This window comes from Vanellus vanellus, assembly GCF_965231255.1.
Source record: "Vanellus vanellus genome assembly, chromosome: 6".
NCBI lineage: Eukaryota > Metazoa > Chordata > Aves > Charadriiformes > Charadriidae > Vanellus > Vanellus vanellus.
The window spans coordinates 54,595,767-54,616,532 of record NC_138911.1 but is presented as its reverse complement, the minus strand read 5'-3'; the positions used below and the strand labels follow the sequence as shown (position 1 = coordinate 54,616,532).

At 41.2% G+C, this 20,766-nt stretch overlaps 1 protein-coding gene across 2 annotated transcripts in view; it reads right to left on the bottom strand.

Moving 5' to 3' along the window:
• PPM1A (protein phosphatase, Mg2+/Mn2+ dependent 1A) overlaps positions 1-17,842 on the bottom strand; it is a 30,548-nt gene extending 12,706 nt beyond the window's left edge. The window contains exons 1-3 of one of the 2 annotated variants that reach the window (XM_082484884.1): positions 17,579-17,842; positions 2,130-2,981; positions 286-403 (exon numbers count right to left, since the gene is read on the bottom strand). In XM_082484884.1, coding sequence (XP_082341010.1) covers positions 286-403; positions 2,130-2,963 — 952 coding nt within the window. In that variant the 5' untranslated portion in view covers positions 2,964-2,981; positions 17,579-17,842. Of the gene's footprint in view, positions 1-285; positions 404-2,129; positions 2,982-5,649; positions 5,749-17,578 lie in introns of those variants that run through there. The other variant, XM_082484885.1, reaches the window with a different exon arrangement.
• Positions 17,843-20,766: the final 2,924 nt, after the last annotated feature.

The window sequence follows — 20,766 nt, the reverse complement described above, 5'->3', positions numbered from 1 at the left end:
TGTCAGTGGACTCATGAAGAACACTGAGCCCAAATGAATTATTTCTCTGCCATCCTGAATAATTTTCAGGGCTATAGGCTGCTGCACTTTCATAGCAGAATTTTTTCAGGACATACAGCAGGACTGTATGAGTGCCTTTTTCAGAGACGTACACTAGATGGCCAATGGCACTTGAAGGTCTATTAAAAAGCCTGTATGTGTTAAAGAGTTTAGTTGTTGGAAGGGGAAGGGGGCCAGGGGGTCTGTTTAGAAACAAAGTTACTTATTTTTTTTTAAATGATCCACCTTCTACTCTGCTTTCCAGGTACTTGTCCAACTCTGCCTCTCTTTTCACCGCCTCTGGCGATACCTTTGGTGCATTCGGAAAACAGATCAATATCACACTCATGTTGTCTCGACTTCCCTGGTGAAAAAGAAAAAATTATTTGAGAATGTATACACACCAGGCTAAATACACATCAAAGCATTTTACACACAAAATTTCATAAATCTTATGGTATTAGAATACAACTTTTACTACTATGGATTAATATCATCATTAGCCTTAATTTCCCCCCACCCTTTTACATATTCCAAAAGTCTGCCCATTCATTCAGTACAACTTTTAAGTCACTTTGTTCTTTACTGTTTCATGGTCTGAAGACTACATGGAGCCAATTACAGACAGCTCATTGCCTTTTAAAAACTGACATTACTAATGAGTGATGTGTAAGTACAAAGTTATGTTACATCTTGTTTTAAGTACTATCCAATCATCTTGGGAAAACAGCTGGGTAAACAAAACCATTACTGCACAGCTATCAGGGTTTCCCCCCCTTTTTCTTTTAAAACAAGAGAAGTTACAAGTGAGAGAATCTGTTAAAAGGCCAACTGGAAGAGGCCCAGGCCTTTAAAAAAGCATTCTTTGAAATGGAAACATTTAAAACACCAACTAAATAGAACCCTGATACTTGAATGTGTTAAAATACAAACACATTCTGCTTATGAAAAGTAACTGTTTAGCTTACTTTCAAAACCCCTGTGCTCTGGTCCACAAACATGCATCCACATGCTTAACTTTTAACACCAATTATATCCACTGAAGTCAGCAAGTTCAAGAACAAACCAGTGTTTAAAACAAGAGTGTATGTGTGCACAGGGAGGTGCTGACAGTTGGCTACTGCAAAGCTTACGGCATCCACAAGCCACCGTTCCTTCCCTGGTATTTGTTTTCAGGATTACCAGACAAAAATTGTCAACAAAAATACATGCATTATCAATCTGGCAAAGTGTTGGAAAGCAATTACATTTTTCCAAAAGGGAAACAACAATCTTGTAAGCCACGTGGCAAAAGTGGAGATTGTGTCTTGTCTCTAGTATCAAAAATGCTGACTTTTTTTACATTGTGACTTATAGCTTGCCTTTGGAAAATTAAATGTCAAACTATGAAACTCAATACTTCAAATCTCTTCTCTAACTGCACCATCCAGCAACTTATTAAGACAAAATAGAAGTTATTGTAGGCAAAATTACACAGATTTTTTTAAACACAACAGTTCCATCTTCTACTTCAGCTAGTTTGAGCTGTATCACAGAACACCGAGTAAGAAACACAGTAATTAAACCAGAATAAAAACTAACTCAGAAGTCAGATCTTCATATAGTTGAGAAGAAATTTTAAACTGCAAAATATTAAGTCAAGGTTCATTCCTTCTGCATTTATCTTGGTGTAATTATGACAATAACGTTACTACTATATACCCAAGAAAGGAAGGGAAAGAATATTCTCTAGCCTGATTAAGTCTTAAGAGTTAAGGTTTTGTAAAGTACATTGTATAACAGAAAAGGGCACTTATTGTCCTTAACTTGCCCATAAATTCCCATCAGCTTCTACTTTCCCAGTAACCGCAACGTATCTGTATATGACTTTAAAGTCTTCATTAACCAAAACCACCCAGAAAACCATACTGTTTCTGTGGTGTGTTCATTCCCCCTCTATCACCATTTTTGTGGGAGTCATGGTAATTACTGTCAAAGCATGTTAACATAAACCATTTGATACTTATACACTGGAATCAAAACTTATTCTTAACTTGTTCATAAACTTCTAATAGCGAAAACAGTAAACTACTACTTTCAAGTCTGGCTACCTTGTACAAGCAGGTGTCAACTATCTCATTGCAAACTTTCTCAAGATCATCAGTGACTTCAAGTCTGGATCTTACAAAGTCACACAGCTCTTCATTTCCCATAACATCCCAGATACCGTCGCAAGCCAGTATGATGAACTGATCATCTTCTTCTGATCTCTCAATTTCATAAACTTCAGGCTCAGGTGAGACTAGCTGTTCTGTAGGACCTTTCCCATGGACACATTTGTAATCAAAGTCCCCAAGTGCTCTTGAAACAGCAAGAGAGCCATTCACACGCTGAATCATTACAGAGCCACCTGCATTCTGTATACGCTCTTTCTCCAGTGGATTACTTGGTTTGTGATCCTGCGTGAAGAAGTGAACCTTCCTGTTTCTACAAAGTAAGCCTCTTGAGTCTCCACAGTTGATGAAGTATGTATGTTGGGGAGAAATCATGACACCCACAGCTGTTGACCCACTTCTGTCTGCACCATGTTTCTTCTCGGAGATGACTCTCATGTGTTCATCAATTTGCAGAAAACCTGTTCTGATGCCGCTCTTTACACTTTCCACAGATGGTGGCCCATCTGGCCCTTTAAAATCCTGGTTGCTCGTGATGTGATCTAATAAATGCTCACAGCAGTACTTGGCAACCTGTGATCCAGCGTGCCCATCATATACAGCAAAAAATGACCATCCATCAAGTCCATTTGGCAAACCAATCACAGCCGTATGTGCATCCTCCATTTCTACTCGCCAGCCTTGCATACTACTCAGACCATAACGAAGCCCATTCCCTTGCCCCTGGGCATTATGCTTCTCCATCTTTGGCTTGTCTAAAAATGCTCCCATGATGACTTTCCTTCAGTTCTAAAAAGAAAAAAAAGGATTATTAAGATACCTGTTCAACATCTCTTGTTTAAACAACCTATTGGAAACTATTAAATAACAGTCCAAATACTGTTAAGATGGCAAAAATACACAGAGGTAAAGCTGACTTTTCTGTGTCTCTCAAGTCAAATTTGCATTGCTTTCATCTAATTTAAACAAGGACATTGATACTAGCTGAACTGAACTTTTCATATTTTAAGCATTTTCAACTGTTTCACTTCAAGAACTTCTACTCCACTATCATTCACTGTTCTGACAAAAGCCTCTAGTATAAATATAAAATTAGTTTGAAGGAGAACTTGTTAACTGGCACACATCTGAATAGCTATGTTCCCTGTGATTACTGAGCCAATGAGAGCTGTCACTGTCCCCAGGACAGTGGCATTCCCTAAATCCCTACCTGCTGGCTACAAAGTCCTGCTCACACTCTGCTTTTCCGATAGTGACAGGGAGACGAAAGCAAACTGATTTGGTTTTCTTTTGGTGGAGGAGGTTCAGGTTTTTTTGTTCGGTTACCAGGTTTTTGTTTTGTTTGGCTGGTGGGTTTTTGTTTTGTTTTGAAATAGATAAAGCGATCTGAATGATCGAGATGATGCCAGAGTCTGCATAAAGGAAGAGGCAACACTGGATAACTAGCAGTACTCGGAACACAGCAGCTGTCCCTTCAGGCAGCAGCAAGCCATTAGTTTGGCTCAGCCATCTTGTGAAAGCTCATCCTTAGATTTTCAGTTAAATTACGCAGCAAGCTTCTCAGATGTCTGTGCTGCAGATTTACTTAAAACGTTAATGTATTCATGCTTCACTGAAAGACAACTGTCCCTGACAAGTCTAAGGAAATCTGCTTGGAAATAAAATCACAAATATTGTAAATTCATGCTACCTTACTCAAGCCAGACCAACATAATGCGCACCCTATCCTCCTCCACCTCCCATCATTGGGATGTGATGCAGTAAATATTCATGCTTAAGAGAATAAGAATTGTATTTGCAGGCAGCGTAAACTGACTGGTTTATCTTCATGGCTTTCACACCCTAACCATCCAACCCACCCTTCTAATCCACATCAGTTTATTTGTGCATTCATTATTAAAAAAAAAAAAAAAAAAATCATACAAAATAGGTCACACATTTTACATACTTGCAAATTCTGCCCTGGGAAACATCAAAGAGCGTGCAAATCACTGTTACACAATACAAGGCAACAGAATAAGACTACGAGCTTTGCTATTTGAAGACAGTGGACAAAAAATTAACTGTGAGAAGAGCCTCTGAAACAGATCTTACCCTAAGCCCCAACTAAGCAGCTGTACTAAGAGAAAAGTTAGCATACTAGGGATTTTAGAAGGTTTTAACTTGTACGTGGAATACATTTGATCAGTTTTTGAAGTGACAGCATCACTTTTGATAACATGCTTTTATTGCAATACAGCTCCAGCTGTGCCACTATATATCCAATGAAGCTTTTCACGTTGCCTCTTTCAGCTGCTATCAACCATTCTAAAACATCTGTATGTGTTAGAATAAACAGTAAAGAAATGTTTATATTTGATCTCAACACAACAGTGATTGAAAAGTGAGGCATAGAGACTGGATACACACTCTTTGGCTCCCATGCTTTGTTAACAAAAACAAAAGCTGCACATACTTCAGCTGTATGAAGAGAGATGTCAGCAGCAGTACACCTCTGCTTCCTCTCACCGCAACCCCTGCTTTTAAGTTCTGTCTCTTCTTAAGCTAACACAAAATATTGATGCCCACACAAACTGTAACTAGCTCACAAAATATAGTGTACACTGACTGCTCTTGTATCCTAAGCACATGCATGAGATTCACATTACTGCAGTTGCTAGGAAAAAAATACGACTTAAGACTTTTTTATCTTCACATGCAACTCCAGTGAAGTCAGAGTGATCAAAATAATTACAGAATGCTGCTGTAAATTAAATGGGGAATTATTTTGCAGAATAAAAGACTTTTTATTCATTCCGCAATAGCAGCAGAGTTAAACTAATGCCTAACACTTTCTTATTGTCGAAAAGATCATAAAATAGAATGCAGATATTCAATTATTTCACCATAATTTAGAGCTCAAAAAGCAGAAACTGCCCTGGCAAACACCACATTTTTGTGAAGCATTTGACATTATTAGTGTGTTTAAAATAAAACAGAAAAGCATCAGGAACAGGATACAGTTAAACTGACCACAAACACTGTCAAATTTGGACTAAAAAAGGTAGTTTTCCTTCTAATCTCTCAGATTGCTAGGTAGGCAATATTCAGACAGAGTTGTGCTTTGTAAGCTGTTTGTCCCTCTCAGTAGTTTGTCATGTAAACCACAGTTAAAAACACAAAAGGAAAGGTCATATGCAGTTCTAGCAACTCATACAGAACTGCTAGCGCACTTCAAAAATTAACAAATCCACTCTCCATTTAAAATCAAGTTGCCTTATCCCTCCCCCAGAAAGTAAACTGAAAGCTGTTGCTATTCTAAATTAAGCCTTGTAGGTGAGATGTCAACACATGATTCTTCAAGGGTGCGAGCTACCCACCACACATGTGAATATAATCAGACAGAAGGATAACCACAATGTGGTCACATAACTTCTACTTAGGAAATTATTCACATCCCATAGCATAAAGTAGTTACCTTCTCAAAAATGCAGTAACAGACTGCAGTTGCTTTCCTTGCAACACTCTAGCTAAGCATACTTCCACCAGAACACCAGTTTAAAGCTGTAGGAGAGTAGGCCAGGTTTTCAAAATCCTCCTCTGAAGGGAAAGCATAGTTTACTTGTGGATAGGACGAATATGTCAAGCCTTTAGTTCTTCCAGAATTTCAATTCTTGTTCAGAAAAATTTAAGTTTAATTTGACCATCCGTGGATTCTTATGAATCGGAGGTGACCTGCTACTTCGCCCCTCACACCCTTATGTGTAGCTAAAAACTGAAGAATTTAAAGAGTCTTAGTTATAAAAAGAAATAACCTTAGTTTTAAAAGGAGGGACACACAAAAAGGCTGACATAAGAAAGCTGTGCCTCCTTCCTACTAAAAATATCTTCTAGATCTGTTTTCGAGTCCATATCTATAGAAACATCTTTCACACATCAGTGTCTACCTAAATCACTAGTACATTCTTCATTCTTTCATGAGCTGGCTTGTGGACTATACGATTAAGTTGGAATGACACCTTTAGTTAAGCATATAACTGTATGCAAATCAGATTAACCTATAGTAGTGCAAGCACCCAAGTTACAGCATGACTTCATTATGTAATAACACTAAAGAGAGAAGTCAGACCTAGAATAGTCTGCATGCATGATGTGCAATAAAGCAACAGATTCTGAACACGGTTTAACTTAGTGCTCTCTCATATTTTCTTTAGTCACCAGGAGTCCTCAGGAGTCCTCATGTTATGACCCTTATTTCTCCATTTAATTCTACTATCCTTCCTGTTGCCCTTCTTAACCCAGCCATACATTTCTGCAATCATGTTAGAAAACTGCAGTCTCACAGTGGGAGACAGAACCAGTCCTCTACTCCGGAAGCCTCAACTTTCAGGATGCTTGAACGATGTGCATACGTACTAAAGGACACAGACGCTCTTCATATTCCTATTAAAGCCAGAGAAAATGCACTTTAGTCATGAAGTTTAGTGGCAAAAATGTACACCACCCACTGTTGTTGTTTTTTTTTTTCTTAGAGAAGGGCAATTCCAAATAGTACTACAGCAGTGGTGCCCTGAAAAAAGAACAGAGGTGCAACATTTTCTTCAGAAAGGGTAACTCAAACATCATCTGGCACCGCAACTGCCACGATTAGTCAAGCAAACTGCAATTTTAACCTCAGATGATTCTTGGTTCACCATCTCCATATCAGTGACTTCCACTAGTTTCTCCAAAAAAAAAAGAAGAGCTTTCGGCAGTCAAAGTTCCTTGATTTTGGCTCTGGAGATTAGAGAGGCTTCTCAACAAATCTAAAAGTGAAAGTGGATTCCTATGCATAAAAATGAATATGGAGGGATGCATCTATGCATCTACAAGTGCATCTAAACCATGACTTCTGAAATGCTGATTTTGTGGAGGTCAAACTGAAGGACAGTCTCTACAGCAAGCGCACAAAAAACCTCTACTTGCAGTTTGCAGACAGAAAAGCAAGTACAGGGCCTAGAAAAACCAACACAAGTAACAAGATCTTGGATAAAACACAAGAGTGCCAAAATTCAAAGGACTGCAGCATTAGAAACAAAACTGAAATAATCAATGGAGCATGCCAAAGAGTCAGTAGCTAAACTCCTTGAAAATAGACGCAACTGGAGAACAGGCTGGCAAAGAAAAGGAGGGTAATTAGTATACCAGACCATGGACAACCACGGACAACCGCAGATACATCACTGGAATGCATGAAATCTCTTTGCCCCTTCATTTGTCCCTCAAATTGTGCTATCCAGACAGCACAACTATAATGCCTTCTGATACACATGCAAAATAAATTTTACTGTTTTGGTATTTGCTTATCTATTTGCTTGAAGGTTCAAATGAAGATAAGTGTCAAATTGTTCACAAAAGACAGTTAATGTAATTGATGTACCCTTGTAAAAAGACAATTTATTTTTCCAAGGAATTCAGACAAGGACTTGATTGTCTTGTCGAAGAAAACCAACCACCCCCATCTGAAACTTGTACTGAAACAATATGTAATTTAATAATCCTTTTTAAACAATGTTTGAGTTGTATTCCCTCCACTAGGATAAGCTGCTTATATGAACCACACTGAAGTCATAGGCACTTGTTCAAACTAAGCTGAGAAATGTCCCCATACTCCAATTTCCTGGAACAATTCTCCAAGTGACATTATGCCCTGTGTGTTGTAATGAGCACCATAAAGAAAGATTACAACCTTTACTTGAACTACAGGACACAGAACAAGTCACCAAATTACACAGGCTGCTACTGAATAGGAAAAGGGCATTTGATTACTTCAGCTCCAATCCGATCTGTGGTACTTTTACCCCTGCCTTAAGCAGGCTGGATGCAGTAACCAGTCAGCTTTGTGCAAATGTGGAAACATTTTCAGAAGCTAGCGCCTGTTGAATGAAAAACTGACAGTACATACTGGATACCCCAAATCAATTAATGTTAACAAACAACATGTCAGAGATCATTCCAGGGATCGGAAGAATGACTAAAATAAAACAGAACACGCAGATGAGGAGACATAATTACACCACAGTCATGGGCTGAATGAAGTCATGAAAAAGCTTCTTGCCAATGAAACTATTTAAAAACTATTGGAGGCTGTATGATCGAGTTCTGGCACTCACAGTTCAACATCAATAAAGTACTGAAAATTACAGTTGCTGTTTCTGAATGCGTACTTTCAGACACAGGAATACACGACAAACTAGATGTGAACTGTCTATGAAAAAGAACTGAAAGAAAGAAAATACAGAAATGGGGCTATTTTAATAAACATGGACTAACACACAATTTCCCCAACAGAATACTCATTTCTTGGAAATGCAACTGTAGCCTGCATTATATTTCAATAAGACAATTGCAAATAGAATAGCATACCAAGAACCTACTCATCGGGGTAAGAAAGTTTGTAATAACATTAGCAATTTTTTGGTTTAGGACAGATGTAGGAGCTATGGCATGTGGCAGACAAAGGGAACAGGAAAAGGCAGACAGACAGAAATGTTAAAGAAAGAGAAATATCAAAGCTCTCAGAAACAGGCCTTCAGACAGGCAAGAACACCTATACATGGATGCAAGTGAAAGGGAAAAAAAACCCAAAGGTAAGCAAGCTGACTCTGTGTACACAGGAAAATATGAATTGTTTCAACCTCTTCTCACTTACCCTCCCTCTCTCCCTGTAATTAATACGTAACAGTGATTACAATTATAGTTTCATAACACAGCAGAAAACACTAAATCACTGCACTTCTGATACAGACACCTATGAACTCTGACCTCTTGATAGCTGGTTCACAGACACTGCCATTTCACTGAGCTAGGTTGTTTTGTGGGGGTTTTTTTGTTTGTTTTTTGTTGGTGGTGGGGGTTTTTGTTTGCTTGGGTTTTTTTGTTTGTTTGTTTGGGTTTTTTTTAGACAACTTCTCTTCTGCTTAAAATCCTTTCTGCTTGCTAAAAGCTGACAGCCTTTCTGAATGCCTCATACTAAGCAGCAAAATATTTTACCCCACCTGTTTTCCTATGTCAATTTATTTTTCATGTGTGTACATGGCAGGGAGGTAGGATTTAGGAGAGGATTGTTAAAGCCTTCAAAAGTCTTCTGGAACACAGAAGGCAATGTTTCTAAGTTAACACCCTCCCTCCAACAACATGTTTCAGCTTTTTCTTAGAACATCTTTTTCTGCATCTATCTACCTTTCCTGCAGACAACTAAACCTGTTCCAAGGTTAAACTAGGAGCTGCTATTCTCAAAATGAATGTACATTGGCTGAGGTTCAAACTCCCTCCAAAGGAGATATATGTAATTTGATTTTTTGAAAAAGAAAGCCCTGGACATTGAAAAAGATAATTCATCTCTCTAACAAATTGTTCCTGCAGAAATTTGAAAGACGGTGATGTAGTTTCAAGATTCCTTTGTGGCGTTGTTTTCATTTTGCTCTATGGTCAGTCACTGAAGAAAATAACTTTCTTACAGAGTCACCAGGACTACTGCTGGGAACACAAAAATCACTAAACTGATTTTGAGAGGAGATAAAACTTGCATCCACAAATACCAGTCACTCACTAGGATCCTAACATGACTGGCACCCCCAGAACACAATTAAGGTAATATTTCTTGGCTCAGAAGAATTCTTGCATCCTTCTAAATATTTGTATTATGCATTAGAGGTGGGAAAGCCTAAGAAAAAAAAGCACTAAGCAGCAGTATCAAAGCACAAGCAGCCCAATCACTATGAAAAACTGTGTAGACAACCAAAATGGCATTAACAAGTACTATGAAAATCAATGAGGTAGCTCTGCATAAATTCATATGCTGCTGTCTGAACAGCATGAGAATGAAAAAGCCATGGTCCTTGCTTGAAAGCATTAATAAGCAGAAAACACGCCCATGCTGGTGTTTAGTTCAGCACCTTTCTGGTTATACTTCATTTTCCAAAGATTTCTTACTTAAAAGTGTTGTAAGATAAACAAAAGACACTAACTTCAGACACAGAGATTGGACAACTGCTTTGTTAGGCACACAAACTCCTGCAGACTCCAGTCAAAATGCAAAGCCTCATTGAAGCAAGCACTGTAAAAAGGAACTGGAAGATCCAAGGAAGCTGGAGTCTATTTAGACAGAAGTCGGGAGAAGGAAAGGCCTTGCTTCATTTTATAAATCAATGAGATGCAGTAAGAGCCAAATTTTTTGAAAGAGCAAGGCAAAGAAGTGAAAATAAGAACTGCAACCAAACTGCTCATGTCAGAAAGAGTATACAGTGCTATGCAGCTATTCCAACAGAACTACACACTGCAATACAGCTTCACCAGAAAGAAAATATGGGCAAAAAGGAAATAGAAAAAGACAACACAGAAGACCAGAGTTATAGTAAGCCATAAAAGTTGAATTACATTTTTTTCCCAGTATTTGTAATACCAAGAGTGCTCTGCCATCATAACAGAATATTAACCCACTCCTACATATCGTGGGCCTAACTGACAATTTTTACTTGAGTACAAGGAATTGAAAGTCCATGAATTGAACAGATTTCAACATATCAAACACTTCAAATAATAGCTAAAACCCCTCTGTTCTTTACATTTCTTTTCTTTGATTTCTCATTTACAGCTTGAAGCCCCACCATCTTCATTCACCGACAGTATTATCAATCAAACAATACCTGCCATTAAAAACAAAAAAGCTGAAGATTCAGAGGAATGTTTTCTTTAGTGGAAGAACCATACTATTCCACTGCTTTTCCAGAAAGAAATAAAAAAACAACCCACAAACCAACAACAAAACAAACAAAAAGCATTTGCTTTTTTACCAAGTTCAGCTAAACCTATTCAGAAAAATGAAGACAGAACTGGGGTTCTGGCCTGTCCTGCCACTACCCAAGACAGGAAAGCGAAGTTATAGGGTAGAAAGCCTCTAGACCAGAATGACTTATTAGAATGGCCAGGACTGTTCAGGTACTTCGAGAGCCACTGGAGCGAAGTCAAGCTACTGCCATTTTGTCTTTGTCAGTGTTTTAGCTGAAGTGTTAAACTAGGAAAAAGATGCTACATGGAAAAAGGTCCTAATGGGATTATTTGCTGAGACTCCAAAAACAAAGGGAAGCTTGAATAACAATAATTTAAAAAACAACAGAACACCAAGTGCATTAATTGAACCATTCCTGAAATACAGGAAAAAAAAAAAAAAAAATTACACACACACAGACTCTCTCATCTGTGGTGAAGTTCAGGAAACTGCCACTTTTTTACAGTTAACATAATTTGGTATTGTCATCTGTGGTAATGTGTATGAATTCTTGTCGAATCCCACCATCCTTCTGTCATACTGTTCTCCTGATAACCTCACCACAAACATCTTAAAATCTAAATTAATACCATCCTATATACCTTAAAGAAATTGAACAAGAAAGAAATCATCACACTGTCTCCCCTTTAATTTTTATTCTTTGTGTCTCCAGTTGCTCACCAAGGTCACTACTCTTTTTTAAAATTAATTATTTAAAGCTTTCAAACTTCAGATTTTCCTAACTTCAATAGTAAGCACCAGCCACCTATTTCTTACTTGTCTTATGAGTAATTCGTTTATCAACATGGAAGAATAAAACTCAAGCGAAACGAAAGTTTATACAGATAATGTTTGGGAGTAAAATAAAAATAAACTACTTGGAGAAAACACAACCAGTGTGCATGCACCAAATGATTAGAATATCTCTGCATGAAGGCCCCAGAATTTCCTGTTTAACCAAGTACTCAATATTATGAAATCATTCAAAGGAAGATGCATAAGCAATTTCCCAGGCCCTTCACTTCAAAATATTTGTGGGGTTCTAACCTCAGCAATATTACCACTACTCTGGTGAGGATATAGGAAAAGCTGCATACAGGAGACTTAAAATCTGATGACTACATATGGGAATAAAATATGAAATATTCCAAAGTATACAGCTGTAACCTGGCTTTGCTTGCAAGGAAGTGACGTCAAAACTATGCCAGAAGCACATTCAGACCTGGAAGTCAAATCCTCAAAGCTTAGGAAAAGCCGGAGTTTGTTCACTTGTACACATACAGAGCTTTTATTTACAAAGCTATTTTGCCCTCACATCCCCAGCATTCCATTAAAAGAACAAGGACAGAGGATGACTGCTGCAATAAAGCAGATTTTTCCCCCAAGCCTACATAAAAATAGAAAAAAAAAAAAGAAACCAAGGGAAAAACTCTATTGTTTTAGCCTTTTATGCAGACAATAACTTTCAGGACAGAAGGCTTTCCTCTGAGGGTCATGCTGATTACCAAGTTCACTTCTATCACTATCCATGCAGAGTTTACAGATTTGCCCATGATGAACAAGGCAGTAAGGTGGTCTCCTGAGTCCAAACTTAAGTTCATTGCAGCTCTAAATATTCTGGTCACCAAATGAGGGCATTGTTGAATTCACTTGTTCTCCAAAATATAAGCAGTGCTAACGACAGACAGCATTTCCTAAGCTTACAGGGCCTCATTCTGCAGCTTCAGAATGGTTCTTTACAGAGGGAAACAGGGCTAGATTTTTAAGGCGGCTATAATTGATCAGGGGAACCAGAAAACTATTTACTAATAGAAATGGATTCTTTCTTCATGAAATGTTCCTACAATTTAATACTAACCACTTCCTTGCCCACATTTTTCCGCATTCTGCACCCCTTTCCAAAGACTGGGTTTTGTTTAACTTAACGGACAGCTGAAGTATTCCTTAAATTCATCTCCAAACACAAAGAGCTTAGGCACAGTTTACACAGTTCTTGCGGCTATTGCATTTCAGAGTATTTCATAAGTAAAAAATACAACAGAATTTTATGCACAAATAGCTATGATATATGGTCAAAAGAATACAGACTACCATTCAAATTCCACATCAAAAGTACAGTTGGCAGTTAAAATGAACTGTATGCATAGATACAGAAAATCCTTCAAGTTAGAGCTGAGACCCAAACACGAAATCCTTTTTCATCCTCTAGGTAACAATCCAGCAAGCATGAGAGCAACATCATACATCTGAGTAGTCCCACATAATTCAGTTGCACGTGGTATATCAGCTTAAGCACATTTTAGTGCTTTGCTTTATTTAAACTGCAGCTATCAGAATACAAGTCACGTTACACTTCATCTTCTTGCATTTGTAAACTATTATCTTAGAAGACTTTAGAGGTCTTTGTATCTATTTAAGTATACCGAACCGAGAACTGACATTAGCAATGAAGAGGCTAAAGTACTTTCTCCTCTATGTGTAAACTGCTAGCATTTCTCTACATTTCAATACTGAAACTGATTAGCCAGTTTTGTTTTTTCCTTTGTATCACTCTTAGATGCTCTTTTGCTAGTATATCGCTATAAAGTTTACACATTAAACAGTAGAAATGTACTTCATTGGAACTATCTGTAGATGAAGGAAGTTTTTATTCTGTTGTTTTAGTCACATATAAATCTTTTTAGAAGACCTGTTAAAAAATCTGAGCAACTGTTTCATGTATTTATTAATACACTGTTTTGTAGACTTCAGTAGCAAGCTGAAATATCCATTAGTTAATTTTACTGGTACGTGAAAACAAAAAATTTAAAATGAGCACCCAGTAAAACACAGGCATGTTCAAACACACGCACAAAAAGACCTAGACTTGACAACTTAGTATGTGGTTTAACACAGAGCAGAGTTTAGCAGCTAGAAATGCAGAAAAGCAGACATTACAGCATTGGTTTAACACCGGTAACACTCAGCCAGATACTGCACCTCTATCCAGGAACAAAAATTAGACTCCTCACTGCCATGGTACCACACTTGCTTTCTTCTCCTGCCCCAATTACAATTTCCTTGGTCTAAACATTCTTCCTAGTCTTAAGATTTAAGTGATTTAACTCAAGCAATATTAAATCTTAATAAATCCTAAATTGTTCCTTCACAGACAAGATAGCAACAGTAGCAACATAAAGCTACAAGAAGATAATGCCATCTCCACTGTGATCCACACCACATCATGGCTCAAATACACAAATCCTTCTTAAACAACATATTTATGTGCCGTCTAATGGAATGTACATAAAATGCCATAAAAATCACATTTTATCATACATTCCTTGGACCTTATAAATATCCTAAGAAAACCAGCATTTTTTCAGGGATTACATATTTTTTACACAGACTTTATACTCTGCAATTTGCCTTTCTTTCAATGAAGAGCATTGTAGTGAAGCACATTTAAATTTTACATAAGTTTATTTCTTATCCTAGCATTTTTAACTGAAATTTGGATCACGTGACTAAAACTACAGAGAACAGTAAGAGAGATGAGACTAAAGATTGCACCATTTAAAAACAGTTACAGATGATAAAACAATGTTTAAAAAAATGTAATAGTGAGGTACAACTTATGTGAAGAGGAGGAAAAATTAGGAAGGGCCACATACAATGGTAACAATAAAAGTTTGGCTCAGGTGTAGCTATGCTAAGCCACTATTGTCTTGACTTCAAACACTGTTACTATTAAAGTCTTTTAAACTAGTTGCAGGTCTGCAGAGAAAAAATGAATACAATTAGTTTACAGTACTTCCCATTCTAAAACTTGCTTATTGAATAACACAACCTGCATTATTCAATCACTTAATTCCAATGCTGTTCTGCTTAACCAATTATGTAAAAACATATTTTTACATCAGAATAGACCTGAACATGTAAAAATTAAGTCAATAGTAGTGTCAATATTTCAGTAAGAAATACGTTATTGTTAAATGACATACATTTATGTCATCTTGTGAAAGTAGCTGCTCTATATTCCCTAGTTCCACTAAAAAGGAAAAGTGCAATAAGATCTCTTATTGACAGCTGCATTCAAAAACATACCAGTTACATAAGTTTGCAAATTATACTGTGCCAGAGTTAAATATCTAAGCATTTTAACGACAGCGCTTAAAATGCTATCTCAGCAAGAATGACTCAACTTCACTGCATAAGCTGCACTCCAGATAAGAAGCAACTAGTTTGATTTTATAGAAGAAACTTTTTTGTACTCTGCTTTAATTCAAATTGCACAAAGTAAGTTCTGCTTGTTTAGACCTGCAAGCTTCACCAGTCACTTGGCATTTCTACCTCTCCTCCTTGGTTTCAACAAAAGTATCTCAAGCTTACCTATAGGCAGTTAAGTGAATACTTGGAAAACAGGTATAGTTTTCTACTGTACCTCAAGGGGAGAGATTTACCAAACAACCAAAGGACTAAACCTATAATATAAACCAGACATAGGCCTTGTCTGTATACGAGAAAAACACGGCTATGCCAGAAAAGCGTGAGAGTACAGACCAGCTCTCTCCAGTACAAGTCACGTTTATCAGAGGGTTTTATCAGATATCTGTGTCTGCGAGGAAAACATTAATAACTGGCATGATGCATCAGCAAGTCTTTCACTCTTAGCCCAGTCTCATATACAAAAGGTAGACCCAGAAAGGCCTGGAAGGTAAAGCTTTAGGAGCAGCTGTCCCTACACCGGGAAAAATGAAGGTGCACCTATTAAACCTACTTTCCTTCAACTTTCCTTTGATTGCTACTTTGATTGGATAAGTAAAATGTAAAACTCCCCCAACCCATGTTTTTTCCCCACCCCATCCTTTGTCTCTGATGTTATTTGTAGAAAAACTATGAATAGTAACAGAAGGGAAGCTATCAAAGAAATGCGGGTAGAACTTGCACAATTCTTGGTCATTTGGCAATTCACGCAGGGACCTGAGTAACAGCAGCCCTCTTGCTTTAATTTCACTAGTACTTCAGAAATCCTGCTTCAGCCACCTGACCACTGAAACAGTGCATGTACAGGCTCAGGAAAGCACTACATGGGCTTGTATTTGGAACGTCATTTCCTAGAATGACAAGAGTTAGAACTTCATAAGATGATTCTACTTAAGTCTGATGTTAAACATCACAATCTAAGGAAAACATATCACCTACCTTCAAACCTACTGCTCTCAGAAACTAAAACTGCCTTCTGCTTAAAAAAATAAAAATAAAGAATTCCTTTGTATGACATAGAGGACCTTAAACCTTAGTGTTACCACACAGGTCATCTGAATGACCAGCACTTTCTCATTTGACAAAAGGTACAACTCAAAAAAAAAAAAAATTAGTTCCTCACAAGTACTACTGCAAACTTAAACGTTAGTTTTGCAACAACAAAATTTTGCCATACACATGGCAACACTGAAATATTTTAATTGTACTAAATAAATACAAACACATATCAAACAGACGTCTACAAAATCAATTCTTCTGAAACTATTAACCTGCAGCCAGTCTTAAAGCTGTATCATAGCTACTATAATACAAGCTAAGGTAATAAAAAGGTTAGACGTATGCTCAGAAACCTCTGGCATTTAACATGCAAGCCCAATTACCCAGTACATCACTGGACAACTTTTTAATCGAGGAGAGCGTTTTCTTCTACCTACTTTTAACATGCATGCTATGGCAGATCACAGATCATCAGCATAACCTTTGCTCGCGACATTGTTTTCAAAGGCAGCAAAATCCCTCTCAAACTTTAAACGCCTGAAAGGCGTTGGCAAGGGAGAATCGCCCGCTGCATAATAATGTCACTATTTGGGGAGTGCTTGATGCTCCGACCCTCGCTAGGGTGGGGTGCTTTATAAATAGATGCGTTTGGTTGATGTTTTTTTTTTTTCCCCAGTGCCGTGCCCCAAGCATTTGGGTGGCAATGGGAGAGGAGGCTGTTTATAGCCGTTATTAAATGAACCCTGAATCGGCCAAGAAAGTGGGGGTGGGGAGGAGAAAAGGAAAGCTGCTGCTACCTAAGCCAGGCCCAAAAACCTTCTGCTCACCCTCTTCCTCCCTTTCTTTCCCCATGCCCAGCCCCAAGGGGCTGCCGTGCCACCCCCCACCCCTCCCTTTTGCGAAGCCGCCTGCAATGCAGGGGCTGCGCAGCGGAGCCCCCGCGGCCAGGCCGCCTTCAGCCCCCCGGGGAGGGGGGAAAGGTCGAAGAGGGGTGAGGGGGGGAAGGCTCCTGGCAGCAGCATCCCAAGCCGGCCCGAACCCGCGCCGCCTCCCTTCCCATTTCCCTCTCGCCGCCCCGACCCGGTACCAGCTGCTGCCGCCGGGGATGGCGCCTCGCTCCTCACCCGGGCTACAGGAGGGGCGACCTCCCTCCGCCGCCCTCTCCCCTCTCCCGCCGAGCCGAGAGGGAGAGCGGCCACCGCGTAGGCCACCCCCGCTTGTTTACAGGCCCCGGGGCCCAGGCGGCGGCGGACGCGGCCCTCCAGCGCCCCGGCGTAGCCCGGCCCCGCCGCCACCCCCTCACCCCGCCTCAGCCCGGCCCGCCGGAGGCCCCGCACTGCGCAGCGCCACTTACCCCCCCGGCCGCGGCGGACGGCGCCGGCTGTAGCGGGCAGGGCCGCGCTCCCGAAGGTGCGTGGGGGGGGGCAGGGAGGCCGGGGCCAGGCGGGGACGTCCGCGGTGGGGCCGGCCGGCCGGGGCGGGGGGGAGAAGGGGAAGAAGGAGGAGGAGGAGGAAGGGGGCAGCGGGCTGGCGGCCTCGCCTCAGTTCATTCACAGGCGGCGGCTGCCGAGGGCGGCTCTCTGCCCAGGGGGAGCCCAGCGCTCATTTCGCCTCCACTCCTCTTCCCCCCCCTCCCGCCCCCCCCCCCCGGCCTTCTCGCTCGGCGGCCGCCGCCGCCCCCCTCCCCCTTCCCCGGCCCCCTCCGCGCCCACTCGCGGAGAGCCGCGGAGCGTCGTCCGCTGCCCCCCCCCTCCCCGCGCCGCCTCTCGCGCAGACACACACACGCACTGCGCCGCTGCCGCCGCCTCCTCCTCCCATCTGCGCACGCGCGCCCCGCAGGGGAGGGGCGGGGAGGCGGGAGCTCGGGCGCGCGCGCGCGGAACCCCCTCCCCCGCCAGCGGCCGCCCCTCCGTTAAAAAACAAACACCGCCACCAAAAACGCCACTTTTCAGGGCAAAACCCCGCCTCTGGCGTAGCGGGTGGGATACTCGGATGTTGGGGCTGGGCGAGCTGGCGGGGGCGGGGGGGAAATACAGAATGGAGCAGGGCTGTTAGAGGTATTACATCACCCTCCGTCCTGCCGTCGTCACCACCCACCCCTACGCACCCCGCGCCCTCCCTCCCACTGAGCATGCGCGGAGTGCGTGGGCGAGGCGCGAACTCGGGCGGGGTGGAGGCGCGAAGACGTCATCGGCACCGCCTCCTTCCCTGAGGGGAGAAGCGGGCGCGAGTGGTGGTGGCTTCTGAAACCGGTGCCGGTCTCTCACGCTTGCTGTTCGTCTGAGACCGAGGCAGCGGGGCCGAGGCCGCAGCCCTGGCGGAGTCAGCCGCAGCGGCGCGCCTCCTCTCCCTGAGGAGATGCCTCCCGCTCCTCGGTGGGGCCGGGCTGAGGAAAAGCCCACCCGGCTCGTGTCCCGTCCCCTAAGCCGCGGGCGGGCGCAGGGCCGCGCTGGGATATCCTCTTACCCGGCCTAGAGCAGGGGCCTGCTGAAAGCACAACAACTGCTGGCAAAATCAGCAGCGGATTACCAGTAATGAACGCATAATGGGTTTAATAATCCCGTGATTTTTCAGCTGCCCTTTGATGAAGGCTGGCCTGCTGACAAAAGGGATGGGAGCGTGTTGTGCGGGGAGCGGCTCCCCCCCCCCCGCCAGTCTGCAAGGAGCGAATTTAGAGGGCAAGCCATGAGGCAAACCTCTGTTTTGCCTTACGGGGGGAGGTGAATGTGGCGGGGCGGCGTTGGGGGGGGGGGGGGGGGGATGGATGCTGAAGGCCGCTGCGGTGGGAGAGGGGTGATTCGGGTGTGGTGGTTGGGGGAGGCGGGAACACTCCGTGAGGCTAATTCCAGCAAGATAGGGTTAAATCACGGGGCTGGGGATTTTTGAAGGTGGAGTGGGTGCGAGGAGTGCTTTTAAAGGGAGGATTAGGGATGCATAGCAGTTTTGAAGCTGTGAAGAAGGAATTGACTACAGAGAGAGAGATACTGAAGAGAGCTGGGGAAAGGTGAAGTGGGTACTCAGCTAAAGAATCTGTAAGGTTGTCTACTTTAGGTAGTTTATACATCGTTAACAGCAATCAGAGCAAACAGCCATACGCTAAGGTATCCCTAAAGTGAATGTTTGGAAAGCCCTCAAATTGCTGGTTATGTTCCTCTAGCCATTGGAGATAACGATCAGTGCAGCTTCAACCCGAGTGTGCCAACGACTGAAGGGCAGTTAATTGAGGGCTTTTGCGCAGATAAAACCTACAAAAACAGCAAAGCCCTACCCGGAGATAGCTAAAAAAGCTGTAACAAATACAATAAAACCTCGTCGTTGTAGGGCTTTCCTGTAATGGATAAACTGACTGTGTTTCAGTGTCATTACAAAATCTCCAGTTTCCATTGCTGACTGTGACTGAATGGTATGTTTGGAGCCCATCTCACTGTATTCATCCTAATCGTGTTTGTTAGCATGATACTGAACACCACTCAGTACTGCTCCATGTTGTGTTAACTATTTCAGGCCTTTAAACTGTAGTTAAATGCGGCAACTGTGTCAGTGGAAACAAAACTTTAGGGAGATTTAAATGCAAAATATTCTGAAAATATGTTGCGGGGGAGAAGAATGTATGCAGCATATTCCACAATGAAAGGGAGATTTTGGAAGGTCATGGAGTAATTCCCGTAATCTTTGTCAATGCAATTTTGAATTTCCTCTTGGCATCCAAAGACAATTAGTTACAATTTTGATACAGTTCAGATTTTAAAAACTGCATTTCTCCCCCCCCCCCCCCCCCAAAAAAAAAAAAAAAAGCAACAAACTTCTGCAATATACAGGCAAGGCAGCGATTATGCAGAATTGTTCCTGCAGGCATGTGCGATGCTTCAACCTGTGTGCTTAACCATAAATTTAATTTTTCACCCTTCTTTTCCACTTTAATAAATCTCTCCTAACATTTTGAATTATATACGACTGTGGATTTCATTTAGATTCTGTGTAGCATTACCTACAGCTGGGGTTTTGTGTGTGTGTGTGTGTGTGTTTTTAAATACAAGTGAAGAAAAACATGGCCCAGCTTTTTTTGTGATGCCCTAGTTTTAAGCTGCAGGAATGTAATGACAGCAGAGCGTTTGCTGCTGTCATTTTCTATTTATATGTTTTTCTTGGAAAATTGGATGGAGTCAAATTACCACAGTATTTTTCTTAAAGTGTAACTTTTATTTAGTTTGCTAGTTTTGCCTGGCCTTTTGTACTGACAATGGTGTAAACAGTTACAAGAAATTCAAACATCACATTTAATTAAAACAACTATGGTTAATGTATGCCACGACTATGAATATTTGTAGGTGAGAGACTACATCTCCCAGCATACAACTCTCTTATTTTCCCCATAGCTCTAGATCAAGATGGGTTACCGCTGATTGGGACCTGTAGTCACTAGAGTCATTATCACCATAGTCAAGAAGGCAGTAATAAGAACCATGGGGAAACTCTTTCAATAGTGCATCATAAACCATGACTGAATTATTGAGAAGAATCATATTTCACTGTTTGGAACAA